The sequence below is a fragment of the Coffea arabica genome, chromosome 6e, assembly GCF_036785885.1.
Source record: "Coffea arabica cultivar ET-39 chromosome 6e, Coffea Arabica ET-39 HiFi, whole genome shotgun sequence".
NCBI lineage: Eukaryota > Viridiplantae > Streptophyta > Magnoliopsida > Gentianales > Rubiaceae > Coffea > Coffea arabica.
The window spans coordinates 11,509,343-11,532,006 of NC_092321.1; the positions used below are offsets into that span (position 1 = coordinate 11,509,343).

General features: G+C 36.1%; 1 protein-coding gene across 1 annotated transcript; it reads left to right on the plus strand.

Moving 5' to 3' along the window:
* The first annotated feature begins 13,471 nt into the window (after positions 1 to 13,471).
* Positions 13,472 to 18,410, plus strand: LOC113695834 (protein SUPPRESSOR OF MAX2 1A-like). Its single transcript, XM_027214999.2, has 3 exons — positions 13,472 to 15,556; positions 16,064 to 16,361; positions 16,452 to 18,410. Exons 1-3 carry the CDS (start codon positions 14,277 to 14,279, stop codon positions 18,096 to 18,098), a joined length of 3,225 nt encoding a protein of 1,074 aa, XP_027070800.1. The 5' UTR covers positions 13,472 to 14,276; the 3' UTR covers positions 18,099 to 18,410.
* The last annotated feature ends 4,254 nt before the right edge of the window (positions 18,411 to 22,664 follow it).

Here is a 22,664-nt window from a genome sequence, read left to right on the forward strand (position 1 = left end):
TGTATTTTCTATGAGATCAATTTTCTAATACAGAAAGATATTGGATCACAAACCAAATTGACTCTAGAACACTATGTGCTTATGGCATTTAATTTCTTCTACTGAAGGACCTTTTGAGGCAAACATGTTGATCAACTAAAGAAATCATGAGGAATACATGATGTCCGCTCTCATTTAATTTTTTTTTAAAAAAAAGGTAAAACGAGGAAATCTGTCACGGTAGAGTAGATGAGAAGATCGAGAGTTAAAAAAAAAAAGATTCGAGATGTGTGATTTATACGCAATGTCGTTGATTGAATATGTATAGGACCACTTGTTATTCACCCTTCGTAGCTTCTTAAATTGTGGCCTAAGATGTTGAAGTTTCATATGCATGACCTCCTGATTCACAATCCTTAGAATCAAATTTCTAAAGCCTTGTCAATTGGATTTAGAAGCTTTTGCATCTAATATTCCTCACTTTTGCACCTGTGGGAAGCTAACTGATGACTTTCCCTTCGGAATCTTGTTCAAAAAAAATTGCTATTCCCACTGAAAACTGTAATATTAACACTTCACATCGTACGTATAGGTTTGGAATCAGATAAGACTCCCTTTTGGGTCGTCATCTTTGATTCTTTGTATTAATGAGCATTTTTTGTATTAACACTTCACATATGGCTGCATGGTGCACTCGTCTAGTCTGACAGTGATTCAGTCTCCGTCAAGTTTTTCCGACTTCCATAGAGTAGATTTTCCCCTTAGGTGTAGGAGTAAACTAGGTTGAAATAGGTATGCCGTTATGCAAAAAAAAAAAAAAAAAAAAAAAGAGCATTTTGTAGTTACAAATGTCAGCAATCCAAACAAGCCAGTATTCTTCTTATCTATTCAGCAACAGCATTAGACTGAATATTTACTAATTTTAGGTGAATTCTAACTCGATTGATTGTAAGGTATCCTCACCAAATGTGGACATTCAATGGTGACCCATCGCGGGCCGTCAATAGAGAGTGATATAATGCAATGAAACTTTCCACATAAGTATTGATTACTTTTGATCCTTCATTTCTTGTATTGTACTAAAATCTTGGGAGAAAATAATCCCAAGATGGGGCCATTCTAGACAAGGAGAATTTTCAGATGCATGTGGCTTTTTATTTGGTCATCCTTATGGCTTCGACAAGAAGTCGATTGTTGTCCCCCGTGTCAATCTTTACGACTAAAGTTTCTCTTATTCGGATTCGAGATTGTTTGGCTTTTTTTTTTTTTTTGGAGAATAATATTATAACAATTTTTGTAACATGACACATTAGAGATTAAAAAAAAAAAGTACTAAAATAAAGTGTTTAGTGAATTATACAAAAGAAAAAAATCTGAATAATGGCCAATCCAAGTGCACATGGAGTTTGGATTGTGTGTTTTTGAAGAAGAATAGAATCTTAGAACCTTTTAGACAACATTGTGTTAAAAAAAATACAATTAGAAAAGGTATTTGAACTTCATTTTTGAAAAACAGTCAATCAACAGATGTAGTTAGAAGGGTTGAAATTGAACATCTGATTGTTCTCCAATATCTTTTGAATGCAACGAGACATTAACAAAAAGAACTTGTTAGGGACAATAATATTTGGAGTTGAGTAGTTCTAAATCAACTAAAAAAGAGTAGCTTGCTTGCTTGTCAAGAATTTGACTGGGGAAACAGAAATTACTTGATAAGTACACTGATTCACTCTCATTTTTAGGACTTAATTTTTCAAGTTACATGAGCTGATCTAGCATCTTTTTTCTTTTTTTCCTTTTCCTATTTTTGGGTATATATTTAAAAGAGATCCACACTTCTCCTAGTATGCAAGCAACATTATCTATATGCAGAAAAACTTGGTCCAAGAATAAGTATAAGAACATGGATGTGGACACAAAAGACTACTTTTTGATTGTTTAACAAAGTTCCTAGCATTGAATCTGCACCTAATATTTAGACAACTTGAATGTGGAGGATAAGAAGAAAGGCCCATTGTGCAATTATAGTGATAGACATCTCAACAGTGAATTTGCTCCTCCTGATTATTAAATGCAATTTCAATAATGAGTAGTACTTATTGAAATATAGATAGATATATATATATATGTTTATAATGATGAAATACATCCACTCATTTCATGGCAGATATCTTCCTGGACGAATCTTGAGTAACTTTGTTCTTGGTTTTATCAGCAACACCATTCCATCTAAATAGCAAAAAAAATAAGCACCACCAAGTAAGAAACATTTGCATGCATGATCATAAACAACTTCAATTCTGCAATTTTCTGGAATGACTTATATCTTACTACAATTCTATCACTCCTCTTCCCTCTCTCTTTGCATCTGATAGCTAGGGTGTTAATTGATTACTCTACACGAAGAGGCTAACATTCTCCATGTTACGTGAAAAACAAACAATTCGTACGTCCCAAGTTTTTATATAATCGTGCATTAGGACCATAAAACTTCTAAAAGCAACAAAACTACGTTAGAATCTAATGCAGATTTATGCAAATAGTAATTTCCAGTTTGCTGTATTTGTGCATGATATTGATCCTCTGAGAAGTTTAACCATTTTGGAATAATTCAAGCCAATTTCATTTTGTCGACATTCTTGATGAAATTTTTGGTGAAAAGGCCAAAATGAGAGGTCATAATGGACATGTGAAATTGACATAGCTAGAAACTTCAAGTCGGGAGTCATTTATTGCTGTGGATCGACAAATATGCAGCTTGTAGAAAATGGGAATAACATTTACAAGCAGGTCATATTCTAACTATGACACCGATGGATGGAAACGATGGTAGGCATTTTGCATCAAATTAAGCCAAGTGCCGACATTCTTCAATATGCAAGGGAAAGACCATTCTTGATAAGTGAGATGATGAAGGAGTTCTTTTTCTTTAACATCTTGTGAGCACAATATGTTTTGTTTCACTCTGCTCTTAAGTAAAATATTTCTTATCCTTCTTCATGATAAACTAGGAGATGGGGCACTCATCCTTGTTAATTTCTTATAAGGGCTCGGTCAAAACTTTACAATTTAAGGATAATTTGACTTTTTTTCTAATCTTAATATGGATTATAACTTGGAGAGCAGATCTGGTCACACGCTGACAGGTTTCAAACAAATGTTTTGATGGTTATTAGCTAGCAATGGAATCATTTTAGTTAACAACTAGAGGAAGATTGAAACAAAAAAAAATAAAAATAAAAAGAGAATAGAATTCAAGAAGTTGCTGATCATTGGTACAAACTTTCACCTGTGGATTCAAGAAAGCGTTTTCTTCCAATTACCGCATAATCATTCAACGTAGGTCCCTTGGGTAATAAGAATAACATGGGATACAAGGTAAGACTTCCTCAACTTTTGAAAAGAGAAGAGTTTATACCCTAACTTTAAGGCTTAATTAAGCATTAATCAATCTAACTAATCAAACCTAAACTTTTGTTTCCACGCCTTGATGTAGGGTTTTAAGTATCTTACGTTTGCTTGTCCTCCTTTTACATGTCCATCCAAAAGGGTTAGTGATTCATAGTGGTTCATTCTGAATTTCTCCTAGAAAGTTGAATTCTTGTGTGTAAAGCATACAGGTTTAATTAGGGACAAAACACCATTAGTGGAGGAAAAGTTGTTGGCTTTTTCCTTCCGGCTTATTTTAAATAGGATTTTTCTATTGTTAGTAACTCTTAAGGATACTTTTATGGAACTAAAAAAAGTAAAGTTAGAGATGCCATGTTCTTTTTAACTAAGCTTTTGGCATCTCTTCATTGTCCCTAGCAGTAGAAGCGGAAAGGAACTTTGAATAGATTTATGACGGGCCGGTGCTTTCATCATCACGGACATGCAGAGCCTTTGGCATATACAACACCTGTTGCAAAAGCATGGATTTGAATCTTTCAAAAGTATTTATCAAGGCTAAACATTATATCTAGAAGATGTTAATTAACACACGCAATATAGCTCAACTAAGACTTTAAGGTAACCAAGTGATAACATTGAAATAACACTTGTTGGACAAAATTAAATTGACCTTTCTTAATAAAAAGTAGTAGTTTTTCTGATTTTTTTTAGAATCAAGCTAGTTTTCTTTCAAGTTTCACGAACGTCACATGTTGTTTCTTGTTATCATTGACAATCACATATACTGGTAAGAAACTGGAAAGATCAACATCAAATTTAATTTTGTTATGTGTTTTGTGCATAACAGCCACAATATTGAGAGAAAAGATCATGGATGTTTAACAAACATTACCAACTAATTTGGAAATAGTCTTCACAGGAATCACTCACGAGTGAAACAAAGCACAAGAAACAATTCACCTATAAGAGGCATTAGTAAATTCTCATACTAAAACATTCCCATTTTACACGGTTCATCTTGTTATGGAAATAGAAATAAAAAATTTTCCCGGGGGGGGGGGGGGCTCCAATTTTTTTTTTCTCCATTTTCCTTTATAAGGGGCTAATGTTGATTGACGACAGAAATAGGATGGTATCCAGTGTAAAGAAGGTTCATTAAAGTATTATTGTGTAGTCCCATCAAAAAAAAATTTTTTTGAGAGAGAACCTATAACAATTAAAGTCTACACCTAAATCCTCCCAACTTTCCTCTATTTCTTTTTTGCAATGATGACACAATACTTCTATTGTAAAAAGGGGGAACCAATGGTCATCTTTTGCTTGATTGGTGCGTCTCTCTTGCCTAATATCATCTGTGATCAAAAAGCAAGGCCTCTTTTCCCTATTATAGACTAACAATGTACATGAGAGAGGGAAAAGGACAGACTTTGAAAGTCTACCACTTGCTTTGAGTATAAGAAGCTACCGAAACCTTTTGGAGGAGAGGAGAGGGAATGGCTCTCAATTCTCCCCATCTGTGAGTAAGTAGTTGTTATGCATATGTTTGCTTAAAGTTTGACCTTCATGCCATGATTACACACACACACACACACCAAGAGATAGCAATGTACACACATCTGCATAAAGTTGACGTGGGGCTTGGCTTGCACTAGTGAAAAAAAAGAGTTTTGGGCCCTCTTGTCTCATGATATTCCATCAATTAGCCTTTAGAGAAGCCTTTTAACGATCATAATCTGATCAATTGCAAATTTGAACTCGAGCTAGGGTGGTTGCTTATAAAACTTGAAAGCTTAATTATGGGACATTGGCCATGTGGAGATCATTTGATGTATATATATATATATATATATATTAGGCCTTATATATATATATGTCAAAACAATGTTTAATGAAATCACCAATTATGTACTAATTAACTAGCATTTTGGAATCACTTTTGAGCAAGAAAATTAAGTGCTAACAAATTGTTAAAAGTCTACATGCACTTTATGCGGCTAGCTGGATGTACGTAGAGGTCATGAACATTAATCAGTAGTAGAAATATTTGCTAATTTAGCAATTAGATCAAAAGGGGAATAATCCTTCGAGTGGAGGGCACTTGTTATTCTAGCAATCTTTGCTTGGATTAGAAAGGCATTTCATTGAATCATGTTCCTCCATTATTGGCAATGTTAGATGGCATGAAAAGGCAAAGGTGTAGTGGGAGAAAAGTTTTCTGTTATGGATGACATCCAAGTACAAAGTAACAGCTGTAAGTGATTTTGGGGTGAAATAATATGAATGGGGAGAGAGTTTGTTTCAATTTAAACTAGTTAGGAAGGAATGAAATGATGGGAAGAAACCTAAGGATGCGTTAAAAGTGGGAGTTGGAATTGAGGGTGGTGAAGAAACCTCAGGAGCTTTTTACAGTGGAAGAAATTATTACGGTATCATGCTTAAGATGTAGGTATGTTTGAGAAAAAAGCAAAGCTTAATCAAGAAAGGTTCCACCAACCCTCTCTTTTGTCCAGAACTTCCCTGGTTGATCTCCAAAAACAAACCACCCCATCGATCCCCACAACCCAAAAAAAAAAAAAAACACCAAAATAAGAAGAAATCCCAAAGAATGAAAGGAAAAACTCAATCGATTGTGCAAAAACTTTATTTGAACTTTTGCATCTCGCGTACAACCTTATTCAATACACAGCTCTAGCGGTCATGCATGTTGCAGCTACCTTTTATTTGCTTCACCTAGAGCCATGATTAACTTGCTTAAGTTTCGTATGTATACAGGTGATCTTTTCCAGCTGTAAATCTTATAAGGAAAAGAAAAGATAACTCTAGCACGTACGTACTCAACACCCGTATAATGCTATAAGATGAGAATATGGTGGTGGAAAATAAGGGGAAGGGAACAAGAGGATAAATATACTACTTGCCATTCAATCAATTTGGAGTTATAAAAAAAAAAAAAAAAAGACAACAACTACCTTTTGCGCCTAAAGACCTACAAAATATTGATGGAAATGGAAGCTAACAGAAGAGAGGTTTTCATTTAGAAAAAAAATAGGTAGAAAGTTGGAATCTTGGTACAGAACACTTTGTTAAAATATAGAATATAGAACTAATCCTAGAAAGGTAACGCATTGTGTTTTAAATTCGCAATATTGACAAGTTCACGCGGAAAATTGAAATTTTTGTGCAAATATATTGTTCAAAGTCACGTCCTATGTAGTTTTCAATAACCCTTTTCAAACACCACTGACCAGCCTCAGGAAAAAGAGGAAGAGAAGGAAAGAATATTGAACGATGGGGAGAAGGGAGGAGATGAATTTGTTGTCTTTTTTCTACTTCATCTAATTTAATCATTCTTTATATTTATGCATTCATTTTGGGCTGTATTTCAATTTGTCCATTTTTACGTCCCCAGAAAGAAAACAAAAAAGCCATATGTTCATTCTTGATTGGCTGTGATCATGGGGTTTATGTTTTCATTTTGAATAAAGATATCGAAATGGGAAACAATTCTTGTAAAATTTTGTCATTCATTAACGACATTTTGAAACTTCAAAGTCAAAACTATTCAGCAAGGCACACACGGTTCGTGGAGAAATTTGAAGACAAATATTTTTGTTTTGCCAAAGCAAAAGAATGCCCAACAAACATAATTCTCCCTAGTCAACAATAAAAGAAACTACTGATTTTCAACTTTACATACAGTACAAGTCAACCTTGTCGCGTGGACGAAGGAGCAAGCAAACCCCATTGAGTTATTCTTCCTCTTAATCATTTGATCAATTGTTTCTGATTTAACAGAGACGAACAATTAACACTTCAGATATGTGCAAAGGCAACTTGTTAACTGAAAATGGTCAAATTGTCATAATGCATCACCATTTTTTTCATCCCAAATTAATCCTGAAAAGAACTTTTAAAATAAGTATATGCCAAATAATTCTGAAAAGCAAAGAATTCCTTTATAAACTACGTCCTCTAATTGACCGCCAATTCAAGGGCAGTTTGGGCATGTTATAAGCAGTGAGAGCAGCTTAGGTTGAGTAATAACATGAAATAGGCATAGGCTCTAAATTGATTCTTTTTCCTTTTCCGTTAATGCATTGATCAGATATTTGATGTAGAGATCCTTTTTTTTATTTTTTTTTTTTTTGAAGAAAGATATTTGATCTAGAGTTGACTCATGAATCAATTTATCAACGTTGGATGTTGTTTGATCGATACTTCACCTACAAATTAATTTGGTCCTCAAGTTAACCAAACCCCTTAGTCCTTATCCCACCAATTTGACGAGAGTATTGTGGTCAAATCATCAAATCCACTAAAAGAAATTTTCAAAGTACCTAATGCTAATTTTTTTTTTTTTTTTGACGAGTGTTCATTGAAAACTATAATATATAAACAATTCATCATTTAAATGCCCAAATTTGTATTGATCATTCAATTTGCATGTATTTATTTTTCTTTTTTGAACTTGTCTAGCGAATGTTGATTGAGTACTAGACAATCCTAATGTATTATCGACGACTCTCTCACCAAAATAAATACTGCTACTAAACGAGAATTTACCTCTAGTGTATTAATGACTTAAATCATAACCAATAAAACTTGTAGTATAAAAATTCTGAATCTTGCATAGAAACGGACCAAGCAATTGCATACACAAAAGGGACAAACAAACAAACAAGGAAGCTATGCAAAGAAAAGATTCGTGAATGGTAATAAATGTGGAAAGTTGATAGTCACCATCTCCTCTCTTTCTCTCTCTTTCTTTCAACTTTTTCACACTTCCTTTCCTTGGCCACTGAAAAAGGGGGTGGACTCTATTTCACGCCTAATTTTGCTTTTTCCGTCTGTCTCTTCTCGCCCACGATATTTTCAGTGCCACGAATACGATGGTCTATTATCTCGCAAGAATATGAGACAGTAGTGCGTGTTTCGACTCCAAACAATAGGGGTGGAGACGACGATATTTATATTTATCGTCACGGTATTTTGAAAAAGTTTGGAAGAATAATAAGTGTGAATGTGAACTGACGGTCAAGATCATCTGACATTACATCTAACCGCTAGATTCTCTGCATGGCAGTGAAACCTGCTTTTTTGGACATGCAGCATCAGATCGGGCAGGGGAATTTTGCTTGGACAATCCAACATAGCCCGCAGGCTTTCGCGTAAAAAGTTAGGATATGATTCTCTCTTCTTTTCTTTTCTTTTTTTTTTTCCTTTTTTCTGTTTTTGCTTTCTAAGTTCATGTGTAGTCTTTTGATTTTTTTTTAAAAAAGTTGTTCATTCTACTTAATTAATTTAGTGGTGACTCGCGTTAAAATTTTTTTTTTGCACTCTTCAAAGAAACAACAACCATATCCGACTTACAATCAAATACTCTCGAGGGTCCGTTTGTAAAAGAAATAAATATTTGGAAAAAAATTATCTAAAATAATATTACTGTAATACTTTGTACGATGTGATGTATAGAAAATAAAAAAAATAGTTAATAATCGTGTTCATAATATAAGTATAACAAAATTTGAAAATCATTTTTGCAAATCCGGATGGATGACCATCATTCAAGACTGATGATTTTTTGGTTGACTTTGAACGAAAGGGAAAAGCACAAATAAATCGAACGCACCTGAATGTTTGTACATGATTTAAAACAAGAAAAACACGTTATTCTTGTTGGTATCTCATGCATAAGTGCGCCACGCTGATTTTGAAAAGTATAAAGTTAAAAATGAAAATTTGACAAATGCCAATTTCATGATGTCTTATGTCTTTTTTTTAAAAAAAAGAAAAACAAAAAGCCACAAATAGGATATGAGAAAGTTGGAAGGTCACGGAACCTACGTTCATGCCTACTAACTATTTTCGTGGTATGTACATGTCCTTTTGCTCTTTTTTTTTTTGACGTCAAAGTATGTATCTGTTCTGAATGAACCCTTGGCACAACTTTTTGTGAGTGCGTCAAAGGAGGCCAAGGTACTAATACTAAATTTTTCCAACCTTATTGCTACGATTACTTTTACCTTCGCCCCCCAATGTCCATATCTGGAAAAAGCCGACGTCTACAATCCTAGCTAGCTATGAGGCAAACGGCAGCGTTCAAGTTCAACATCCATGTTACGATAGATTTACTTTAGATACATTTGAAAGTTAGTATTAAACAATCTGCTTAATGACTGTTTTTGTACTTTAGTTATGACAGGAATCATTTGTATACGTGGTTGATTGATTCCTCACAGTCCCAAACAATACTTACTAATCGCTACTTATAATAAAAGAATAAATCTTATATACTGACAGTGTGTATACATATTATCACCGTTTGATTCATGATATGTGTGTAAGAGTTAAATTTCAAATTCAAATTTTGCATAGTTGTCATTCATCCAACACTAACAAAAAATTAATCCATACCAAAATACTGTATCAGAATGAAGATCAAGATCGAGTTGGTCAATACTCAGGAAAAAAACAACAATAGATAAATAAGTCTAACTACGTGTGATAATACTTGATGACTATGACATATTTCACTAAACTTTGGTAGTATTTTTCTTGGAGATCATAGAAAAGTGATGATGACATATCCATGACTTAAAGATTAGAAAGAGAGAGTGAAGTTTGCGAGAAGCGATAGAATAGAAGGGAAGGGACAGAGGAGAAAGGGGGTGGGGGGAGGAGGTGGTGGTGAAAAGGTGGTTATAGACTCGAAAAACGCGTAAAAGGCAAGTGAGAGCGTGCGTTACCAAAAGGGAATATGATGATGATGATGATTCATTCTTTTGTTTCTCAAGTCTTTGTACCAACAAAAAAAAAAAGAAAGAAGAAAAAAAGGGTCTTTTTACAAAAGGCCGTGAAGGGAAAATTATGAAAAAGTTAAGAATCCCAAAAAAGTTAAACCATTTGTATCATTTGGTGGAACTTAAACAGTACGACTAGTAAAATATGCTTTAAAGTTTCATAGGGTCCACATGAAAATTTTAATTTATTTTTTAGTTGGGAGGAACCTTTTCTTAATTGAAGTTTGTGAATAGAATAATCTAATAGTAATGAATAGGGCGGAAAGGGGGGTGGATTAGAAACCACCAGTTTGTATACTTTTAAAGATAATTCCTTTGTTTCTACTCTCATGATCTCACTGGGGGATGTTTCTGCCTTCCCAATGATCTTGAAGTACTCTAGGTCATTATCGTCTCCATCACCTATGTATCTAATCCAATTACACAATTTTTAATTGATTCATTCCCAAGTTTCTATACAATTCCTTTGGTGTTATTCAAACCCTTTTGTACTCTAATAGTAATATGACGATAACTTATGATGCTCAAAGAGATTATTAAAGAGAATTGGAATGATTGATTAAACAAGACTAGTGCTAATATATTCGGATTTAATGTTTTAATTGACATAATGTAATTTTGTTGACAGTTCAATTTCAATTACTGCTAAACGCAAATTAATTTGTGATCAAAATCATACCTCTTCACGCATGATTCGGATTTATTGGAACTGTTTAACATTGTAGAAAAGTTATAAAAAAAAAAAGGGTGAGCATATCAAAGCTAAACCTTAATTTGGCACTTGTGTATAGGTCACAAGCATAAGTATGAAAACTAAAAGCGCACTTTTGTTGTGTACGGTTCATTTTTTAATTAATTCGTTTGCTATTTATTCCTTCTTATTCACGAATATACTTGAATCAGGCTGAACAAACAATAGGGTAGCTGTGTCAGGATATAGTCATTATCTCAAATATTAATTTGCCTGTATCATAAAACATTTTTAATCCTTTTTTATATATATTTTTAACTATTTTTTTACTTAACTTATATAACATCACAAAATAAATTACAATAATTATTTTAAATAATACTCTATACAAACACACCCAGCAATAGAAAGGATACATATACGTTCTCTGAAGCCTGGAAAAATTTACACGTCTTTATTATGTATATGTGGTTGTGGAAAAGAATATGAATCCCTTCCCCCCCCCCCCTTATTTTCTTTTGTTTCCATATTCCTTATATATTTTTAAATGAAAGTTGAAAAAAAGGGAGTGATTAACATTCAAAAAATCCAAGGAGAGATCATTATCATTGCCTTATGTGAGGTTAATTTTATTAACCGACTTCTTTGTGAGGTGTCATTTATTGAAGAAGAAAAGTTCATTTTGACTACTTCTTAAAAGTTAAAACGCCCAAAAAACAGTTAGATGCATTAATTTCCAATTCCTGTTGATTCGGTACATACGAGGTATTACTGCTGCTCCTACAATTTGTTTACACGGCTTCTTACCTTTAGCCTTAACTAATGGGGACACGAATTAAATAACCGGAGAAAATGGTGTAGTCAATACAAACCCAATTACCAAAACACTTGTACGACATAAATTATTCTTCTCTCTTATTGAAATTCTATAATAACCAGCAAAAATGGTGTCGTCAATACAAGTCAGCTAAGTTGATAAGGACGAATCATTTACTCACAAAAAAGATCATATATTTTAATTTCTCTGTCAATTGTGTTAGTGAGCAATTCCTAAGAACCCTTCGAATCCTACAATCAATTGTGTTGATAAACAATTTGTAAGAGTCCTGTAAATTTGTATTCGCTGTCAATCGTGTTAGTAGGTGATCTGTAAGAATTTTGTAAGCTTACATTTCGAATCCCACTATCAATTTTGTGCGTTTGTTGGTGGATGATTTATAAGTACTCTTTAAGCTTTCGGCAAACTCTCATTTATCAACCAAAAAAAAAAAAACCAGAGAAAAAGGGGTTATATACATGAAATGAGAAACGAGCGAGAGAGCCATGCTTGTGCACCTTTTGCAGCATTTGCGTGTGAAAAGCAGAAAATTTGGTTTAAAGGCAAACAAAAGAAGCCATTTCAATTTTCAGACACCATCGAAGCCACGCAAAAACGCATTCGCTGTCTCTCACCATGCAAGAAAAGTTGAAAACCAACTCTGTCCTTCTAGCGAGTTGCTTACACGAGATACAACTGAGAGTTGGGAAGTATACGCCTTTTCCCACAGGAGGAACATTAGACCGATGAAAACTAATGCAAGACAAATGAAGAGCTAAAAAGGCAGTCAATCTTTAGTCATCAGAGAAGATGGAGAAAGTAAGTTTTGTGTGTGTGTCATAAAAGTAAAGTAATCTACTCATGAATCCCCTCACCTATCTAAAAAGGTTCATTTATCTTACTTTACACCCTCCCCTCTCAACCATCCCCTTCCTCCCTCCCCTCTCATTGAGTTTGTTTGGATAAGAATTTATTTGGATGATTTATTTGATCTTGTTACTGTAGTACTTTTTGTGATGTGATGTATGTGAGATAAAAAGGTGATTGGGAATTGTGTGTATGATGCAAGCAAAACAAAATTTGAAATAAATCTTGCAAATTTTGTCTTTCCAAACAAACTCATTATCTCCACAATCAAATAAAATAGATACATTATGCACACCATGCTACCTCTATTTTAATAATAATAATAATACTAGTAAGAATTTTTTTTTTAACTGACACCTTGCCTTGTTAGATATTCATCAATACATTTAAATTAAATCTGACTTATCATACACGAATGCAAACTCACATTTAGCACGCCTGTGTATTCACAAACTCTTTTCAAATTAATCTCAATTTTACCAAAAATTTAATACGTAATATATATATATATATTTATATTTATATATCTTAACGAGTGCCTGCCGAATAGACAAACTAGCGTTAGTCAAATCATATCGGTAAAAAGATAAAAGAAAAGAAATTAAAATTAAAAAGTGCTAGCAGTAAAATTGAAAATGGTGAAAGAGGACACAAAAAGGAGAGCAGGTTGCTCTGCCCAGAAAGCATTTTCCAGAAATCCTTGCAACTGAAAGTACTTGTACCTTTTCTAATTTCCATAAATTCCCTTCTCTCTCTCTCCCACACTTCACAATAAAAGACAACCAACAGTGCAAGCCCCCCTTTTCCTGCCACCTCAACATCTCAACTAAAACCCTTTTTTTGTTTTTTTTTTTTTTTTCACCTCACTTGGCTTTTTCTGTTCTTCTTGCAGGCCTGAAAAAGTTGTTTTATACTATACTACTCACGTTTTGGTTTTCATTCATCCTTCCTCCTTTCTCCTTTCTCTCTCACACACCACACGCACTTTTTAATTAAAATTATTTATTTATTCAATTTTTTTTTGGGGTAAATTTCTTGGGGACGTTTATAATTATTTCTCTTTCATCATCATTATGTGGGGAGGTTTGAGATGAGTTGATATTTTCTTCCCAAGTATTGAATGAAAAGAAAGAGACGGTGAGTTAAGAGTCAAGTGTGTGTATGTGTTCTCATTACTTTTCTCATCATCATCATCATCTTCTCTACACAAACCAGATGAGTGTATACATGTGAAGAGTTTTTAGAGAGAGAGAGAGAGAGAGAGAAAAGAGGAAAACCAACAAAACCATAAGTTAGATATGAGAAGAAGAAGAATTCGTCTGTGAATTTGAAGGGGGCATGATCTTTCCTTTTTCTTTTTCTTTTTCCTTTCCATTATTTTCCCTCAAGAAGACAAGAACCCGAAACCAAGCTGGAAATAAAAGAAAGATAGATCAATTCATAACCAAAACCAGGAGCTCTCCATACCCTGTATTGGATACCCTTCTTTTCTTTTCTTTTTTTGATAGTTTAATTTCTTCTATTCGTTTTGGATTTTTCCTTTTTATTAGTGTTTCCAATAATTGGGTCTGATTATTCTTTCTCCCAGCTCCAAATTTTTGTCATCTCCATTTGGGTGTATCAAAATTTGCTTGCATTCCATTGGGTTCTATCTACTATTGGTGCTATTAGTTTTCTTTAGTGATTCGAATTAGTGTTTGTACCTAGTGAAAGGAGGAAGAAGAGTGTTAGTATGAGGGCAGGGTTGAATACTATCCAACAGACCCTGACCCCAGAAGCAGCCAGCGTGCTCAACCACTCTATAGCGGAGGCTGGCCGCCGGAATCACGGCCAAACTACTCCCCTGCATGTGGCGGCGACGCTTTTGGCCTCCCCATCTGGGTTTTTAAGGCAGGCATGTATTCGTTCTCATCCCAATTCTTCGCATCCTCTGCAGTGCAGAGCTTTGGAGCTGTGCTTTAGCGTGGCATTAGAGCGGCTCCCAACAGCCCAGAACATGGCTCCTGGGATGGAGCCGCCGATTTCTAATGCGCTAATGGCAGCTCTGAAGCGGGCTCAGGCGCATCAGAGGCGTGGTTGCCCCGAGCAGCAACAACAGCCGCTTTTGGCGGTAAAAGTTGAGCTGGAACAGTTGATAATTTCGATCTTGGATGACCCAAGTGTGAGCAGAGTGATGCGGGAGGCGAGTTTTTCTAGTCCTGCAGTTAAGGCCACCATTGAGCAGACGTTGAATTCGACCAATTCGCATCATCATCCTCACGGCAATGTTAATTTGGGAACGTTCGGGGGGATTGGAGGCCCTAAAATACTCACAGCTCCGAGCCCGACTCCGGTGCCACCTCCAGCCTCATCAACTGCTATTCCAATGCCCAATCGGCACATGTACCTGAATCCAAGACTCGTCGAAGGGGCTGCTGGGCAATTGGGTAGTCAGAGGAATGAAGAAGTGAAGAAAGTTTTGGATATTTTATCGAGAAGCAAGAAAAGAAATCCTGTTTTGGTAGGGGAAGGCGAGCCACAGGCCGTGGTGAAGGAGCTGCTGAGGAGGATTGAGAAAGGAGATTTGGGTAGTGAGGGGGTTCTAAAGAATCTTCAGGTTATCTCCATCGAGAAAGAACTTCCTTGGGAAAAGAATCAGATAGCCGAGAAAATGAAGGAATTGGGAGGGCTAATTGAGAGCAGGCTAAATGGAAATGGTGGAATTATTCTTGATTTGGGGGATTTGAAATGGCTTGTGGAGCAGCCTGGTGGGAGTTATGGTGGTACTGGTGGGGTTCAGCGGCCTCAGCAGCAGGTGGTTTCCGAGGCCGGCAGGGCGGCCGTGGTGGAAATGGGGAAGTTATTGACCAGGTGTGGGGAAAATAATAGTGCTAGTAAGATTTGGTTGATTGGAACTGCAACTTGCGAGACTTATTTGAGGTGCCAAGTTTATCATCCTACCATGGAAAATGATTGGGATCTGCAGGCAGTCCCTATAGCTCCCAGATCGCCTATGCCGGGGATGTTCCCGAGGTACGTTAGTTTGCGCAGTGCTTATTGCCTTTCTTTTGGTGGTAATGATGGTTATCAGAACTACTAGTTGATGGGTAATTCATTACGGATCAGGCTAATTTACAGAATCATCTTTCTGAATTGTTGCGGAAACTCCTGAAGATTGTGTTTATTGTTTTTCACTGAAATGGCCTAATTTGGTGGTTAAATTTGCATATAAACTGCTGGCTTTCTCAGGCTTTCCTAGGCTACTTTATTAGGGGTATCCAGGCTGTAATAGGTACTTTTGTGCAAAACTAAAATGTTCATTCAAGCTAAATAATTAAAGAGGCTTTAAACTGCTATCTTCTTCTGGACTTGTTTAAGCATGAACTTTGTTTCTGATAAGGAAGAGATTTGGCTGGTAGGAAATCTACCCTTTTCTCTAATTCTTTTTTTTTTTTCCAAAAGGATGACCTGGTATGGTAGAATATATGTAGTCTTGAATTTTCTTTCCCTAATTTGTAATGAGATTTCTTGATTGTCTAGGTTGGGAACTGATAGAATTCTGGGCAATCACGTTGAGCCTCTAAATGCATTGAAGAGTCTCCCAACTATGAATCCTGCTTTGTCAAGGGTTGTTACGGAGAACCAGGATCCTTCCCGCAGAACCTCCTGCTGTCCTCACTGTCTAGAGAAATTTGAACAAGAGCTAAAACTTCTGAAGAGGCAGTTTGAGAATTTAGCCCCCGAAAATAAATCAGAATCAGCTAAGGCTCCTCTGCCACAATGGTTGCAGAATGCGAAACTCAGTAATGGTGACGATAAAATGACAGATCAGTCTCAGGTATGCTTTGCTTATAGTATTATGTTCAGGAGACTGAAAATTTGGTGCATAATCAGAAAAAGATTAATTTTGCTATTCTTGTATTTGCAGAGGAAGGAATCAGAATTGCTTTTAAAGCAGAAGACTCAAGAATTACAGAGGAAATGGAACGAGTCGTGCTTGCGCATGCATCCTAACTATCATCAAAACGTGAACTCAGAGAAAATTGCTTCTCTAGCTCTCCCCACTATGGGCTTATATAACCCAAACCTACTTTTACGCCAACCTCTTCCACCAAAGTTACAGCCTACAAGGGTGTTTTGCGACGCATTGCAAATGAATCGAAATCAAGTGACTGTTCAACCTTTGGATCGTCTTGCTACTCCAAATCAATTGGCCGTCCAACTTTCAAATCGTGTTGATACCCCTCCTGGAAGCCCTGTGAGAACAGAACTGGCTCTTGGACGGAAAGTCACTGAAACAACCCCTGAGAAGACTAGTGAGACCGGCGAAAACCATGTAAAAGACTTGTTGGGCAGCCTATGCTCTGCACCTGAGACAAAATTGCTTGACAAATTTGCTAGTGCATTAGATGCTGATACATTCAAAAAGCTTCTCAAGGGTCTCATGGCGAAAGCTTGGTGGCAGCAAGAAGCAGCCTCTGCTGTGGCTTCAGCTGTGACGCGTTGCCGGTTGGGCAATGGGAAACGGCGGGGTTCTGCATCAAAGGGTGATGTGTGGTTGTTGTTCACGGGTCCTGACAGAATTGCAAAAAGAAAGATGGCATCTGTTCTTTCAGAGCATGTTTGTGGTGCAAGTCCAATAATGGTATCTCTTGGTTCGCGACGGGATGGTGCAGAGCCAGATACAATGTTCCGTGGGAAGACTGCACTGGATCGAATTGTTGAGGCTGTTCGAAGAAATCCATTCTCGGTTATTATGCTGGAAGATATTGATGAAGCAGATATGCTGATGCGCGGGAACATAAAACGGGCAATGGAGAGGGGCAGGCTCACTGATTCTCATGGCCGTGAAATTAGTCTTGGTAATGTCATATTCATTCTCACTGGAAATTGGTCAACAATCAGTAGCGACAATTCAGTTGATGAGAGGAAGCTTGCCTCTCTAGCAAGTGATAATTGGCAGCTAAAGCTATCAATGGGCGAAAAGAATGCAAAGCGAAGAGCGCCCTGGTTACGAGATGGGGACAGAATGACGAAACCTAGAATAGAAGTGGGTTCTGGTCTTTCTTTCGACCTCAATCAAGCAGCAGCAGACGGTGAAGATGATAGAACAGATGGATCTCACAATTCAAGTGACCTCACAGTTGATCACGACGAAGAGCACGGCCTTGAAGGCAGCAGGCAATTCTCCATTACGTCAGTGCCTCATGAGCTGGTGGATTTAGCAGATGATACCATAGTGTTTAAGCCTGTGGATATGGCCTTTGTTCGTCGTGAGATCAGGAAAACCATTGCTACGAAATTCTCCATGGTTGTAGTGGATGACAGGGTGTGCATTGAAGTTGGAGAAGACGCAACAGAGAGAATCCTAGGGGGGCTATGGCACGGGCGATCAAGCTTGGAAGAATGGGTGGAGAAAGCTTTAGCTCCAAGCTTCGAGGAACTAAAAGCCCGGATACCGTCGTCCACGGCTGAAACTACGTCAGTGGAGCTTCAGCTGGAGCTGAATCCCAGTTTGGATTGCCGGAGCAACGGAGATCTGCTGCCTAGTAAAGTTGCAGTCAGTAATGGTTGACTGACTGGGTACGAACCTGACAGGCGATGATTGGTATTCCTGAATTTCTCAGGGGGTGATGGTGTAAATATGAAAATGTCATAGGCAAAAAAGGGGTAAAGAAAGAAAGAAACCGTTAGAGGGAGTGGGATGTTGATAGATTAACAGAATCCTGAACCGTTCTCACCTTTTTCTTATTATTATTATTTATTTATTTTCCTTTATCCTGCTTGTTATACTAAAATTTTTGTCGTCATAAATATCTGTAGTATTTATTCCTATGAATATATATATATGAAGAACAGTTAATAAAGACTTGAGAGCCATTCCTCATCTCTTTCCTTCTTTTTTTTTTTCTTTCTCGAATTCTTTATTGTCTGAATGTGAAATTATAAAGAACTCGTGGGGTCCATCATCCGTGGAGAGTGAATAATGGTGTCTGAAACATACATTTGTACCCCACGGATAAGGAGTAGTAGTAAATTAAATAATGATAATATACATACATACATACATACATATATATATATATATATATGTCTTTAAAAGCCGTTATGAATGATTGTGTCATGCAGTGTGGGACACGATTGATTGTGGAATGTGGAGTACAGATCTGATTGATGAAGGTTCTGAGGAGACTTTGGTTGCCGTAGAATCATACTCCCCTAGCACTAATACGAATACTATACTAGTAGTAGCTGGTAGCTAGTGGTATTGGAGGCGTAAAAATCGAGGGTCAAAAACCAACTTTTTGGGACCACGGACAGGTGCAACCGTTCCTAACAATTTTGTGTATTTTACACACTGTATAATTTTATTTGCATAACATGTAATTTTAGAATAAAATTTTATAAGTTTCACATATATTATTAAAAATGAGATATAAAAAATGATTTAAACCGTATAACGTTTTAATCAAATCTTGATCGTGAACCGCTCAGAAGCAATCCTTCCTGTGACGCTCCCGCCCCTCATCCAACTTTTTGGTTTGATGATGATTTGGGCAAAGAGGGTGGGACCTAAGAGGAAGAAATATGGGTGGTACGAGCCGAGCCTGCACCAGACACGTTTATGCATGTTCAACGTGTCGCGCCCAACGGTTTTGGCTTTGCAACGGGGCCGTGAGATTATAGATTCGGGTCGGTCGGGGAACCCCCCATATTCATTTCAGTTTTCACTCATTTCTGCCACGCCACACCACCACCATATTAATTTAGCTCTTTATGTTTTGTTGATTTCTTTTTTTAAAGGGAGAGAAGAGGGAGAGACCGAGTCCAAGCGCAAAAGGGAAGGTTCTGAAGTCAAATCAATCTTTTACTTTGAGTAATGTCCCTTCCATCTTCCATCTTCCATCTTCCATCTAAGTTGGATTTTGAGGACGTTTTGTTTTTGATTTAACAGAAACTCAACATCATGAATTCACCGACCGAAGGTAACGTAAGTGTAGACAGACGCTTCTATCATTCATAAGTGTCTTTTTCTTGGTTTCAAATTTTACTAGTTGCAGAAAATCTTTTGATATCTTAGTGGGATTTGACAAATTTAAAATTTAGCTGACTACGATGAATCAAGCTTTCAAGCAAGGTCTTGGTTTCCTAAATTCTTCTGATTTTTTCTTAAAGCTGAAAATGAATAAAGGAAAAAAACTGTAATGAACCATTGGTCAAGTTTGTTCGATTATTTTAACGAATTTAAATTTTTGTTCGAGTTTTTACGTAATAAAGTAGAATGATCTTCTATTGAGTCTAATTTAAGTAGTTTGAAATTTTTTATATATAAAATCCAATTTTATATTAATCAAATCAAACTTGAGCTGAGTTTGAAAGTTTATCATCGGTGTATTGCTCCAGTTCAATTCGACTCAAGCTTAGTTTAACTAATTGTTGAATCAAACTCGAACATATTTTTACTAAATCGAGTTTGATTCGAATATCGAGTAATTTAGCTCATCTTTCATACATAATTAAAAGAGAATTTAAAAAAAAAATCTAAGTGATATCTCCCCCAAAATCAAACCCTCCCCGAATTCCCGACTACATACACCACTAAATTAGAATAAGTACATTATTTTGCGAACACTACCTGTTGAAATAATATTATTAAGTGTGCTTGGATTACACATTATTATTTCCACATTATTTACACACACTGACTTGTTTGCATCATCAACACATTTTTCAATCATCTTTTTATCTCACATACATCACATCAAAAAAGTGCTACAGCATTTTTTTTTTTTTTTACAAAATTATCTCAAATAATTTACTATCCCAAATAAATATTTTGGTTTCTCATATTCATGTCCAGTAAATCCTGGAAAACAAGTTGGTTGCTTCCATCACAAAGCTGTGCGGCCACACGCTTAGCAGATGCTTGATAATCTACGGCTTTTCACATTGAGAACCAAACTCCTACGACTTTTCCTCCTCACCTTGATTAGAAACCATTTCGGACCAGATTTTGATGGCATTGCTATCACAAATTTGGACCCTACTTTAATTTACACATCATTTCCCTCCCAAATCAGTCAATGAATAAAATATGTCTATAAAATCAAACCATTATGTCATTTCCACGTTTGCCTCTCCATCAATTGAAGATCTTCTCGTCATGTGATCCCATTGAAATTCTTTAATGAAGAAGAATAGATTGGTCACGTAAAGCTTAGACCACAAAACGTCTTTCAATACATACGTGCCTTGCTCTCATCTAAGCACTACTAGAAACATTAAAAATATCATGCAAGTGCGTGACAATTTCGAGTATGAACCACATAAATAAACGAATCATCTGCCCTTTATATCTTTGTTAGAACTTAGAATAGAATTGGTGTACGTAGGCGATAACCTCTCATTCATGCCAATGCCAAAGAAGAAAGAAGAGTGAAATCCACGGAGACCACCACTTCACAACTAACCGACAACCCACCTCTTTAATGCTGCCAACTTCAAACTCGATGGCTAAGAACCCAGCTCCAATTATGTCCAATCAAACGCCATCGATCCCCCCCCCAAGAGAAAAAAAAACCCCAGCAATTAATGCATTCACGATGAGGGCTCTTCAATTCATCCCCAAACACTCTGACAGACATTTTCTCTGAATCTAGACACGGAATTAAGAAAAGCGACGAAGCTTTTTCTAGACAGTCAAGCTACAGTTGCAAATCAGGACAAAATACGTTGCGATCGTGGCTTAGGCAATTTGTGTTGCATACTTGCAATTGCAGGCCCATTTTTGACCGGGAAGCAGCCGAATTTGCTAGCGTTCTCATTTATCAATTTCTTTAAACTCGATCAATCAATACTACTTCTACGTTTGTCCCTACCTTATACTCTGCAAGCTTGGACCAGTGGCCACAATTAGTTGCCAAAACGAGATGCCATTTTCTTTGAAGTTTCATTGGATATGGGGCTACTTACTTCAAAAGGAATGCAAAGATTTCAAAACATCCCACCATTTCTTTCGTTCGTTATCAGGACGGTTAGGCTCCTTGTGTTTGTGTTAGACCATTCGATATGGTTGTCGACATGGCTCCTTCCTTGTTATTAACAAAGAAATTGACTGAAGTATCAAATCCCAAAGGCCGGATTAAAATTTCTGGAGTCGTCAATCTAATTAATCGTTAATGATTCTTGCCGTTTTTGTTCATGCTTTGGAAACAAACAGACGAGAGTGCTTGGATGCAGTATTATTATTTGGAATAACTATTGCAACACTTTTTATGGTATGATCACACATGTGAGATAAAAAAAAAATAGTTGAGAAGGTAATTGGAAAACATGTTTGTAATGCGAGTAAAATAATATTAAAAAAAAATTTTACATCTAAAACATTCTCAAAAAAAATGAAGATTTGAGGTAGCATGTAAATGAATTGTGACAGAAAAGAAAAAAAAAAGAAAAAAGGGTAAAAATCTTGCATTAAACAAAAATAACCCTTTTATTCACTTTATGATAGAATTTGTAACTTTTAATTCTACGCTTTATATTGACGAAGAAGATTGTTTCTATCTAAAAAAAAAAAAAAAAAATAGGGTGGTACTTTGAAGGTGTATTGTTTTTTGCTCGAAAAGCCTTGTTTGGATTGCGATTTTTCGTCGGAAAATTACGTTGTTTTCCGTGATCACATTTCCCTATTATCTTTTTCCCTCACATACATCAAATCGCTACAGTAATTTTTCCATGAAAAATCATGGAAAATGCAATCCAAACAACGTAATTTGTAAAAGTGCTAGAAAAATTTTTTTTAAAAAAAGAAAATGATAGAAAATAAAAGCGGTTGCTAGACTAATTTGTCAACAACGCAACAAAAGGAGACAAGACAATTTAGTGAATCATACGCTCCGTTTCACTTTCACGTCTAGCTAGTTACGTGTTAAGAAAGCCACAAAATTGCATAGATGTCAAAATATGAAGAAGGCAATTTGAAATTGTATATTTGTATATAGTCTTTTGAGAAAAAAAGTGCACCAAATTTTAATTACGTGAAAATAGTCGTCTTCTTCGGCCTACTTGCTGCTGCATGCTTCTATCATTATCACCTAAACAAGCTCCGTCAAGTAATTTAAGCCGTAGTTAGCGTCTATGG

Bases quoted from the DNA above. Each gene is read 5' to 3' on its own strand.
- LOC113695834 (XM_027214999.2), top strand. From the start codon at position 14,277: ATGAGGGCAGGGTTGAATACTATCCAACAGACCCTGACCCCAGAAGCA. The intron at 15,557-16,063 runs GTACGTTAGTTT...TTGATTGTCTAG, and splicing joins ATGCCGGGGATGTTCCCGAG to GTTGGGAACTGATAGAATTC. The intron at 16,362-16,451 runs GTATGCTTTGCT...TTGTATTTGCAG, and splicing joins AAATGACAGATCAGTCTCAG to AGGAAGGAATCAGAATTGCT.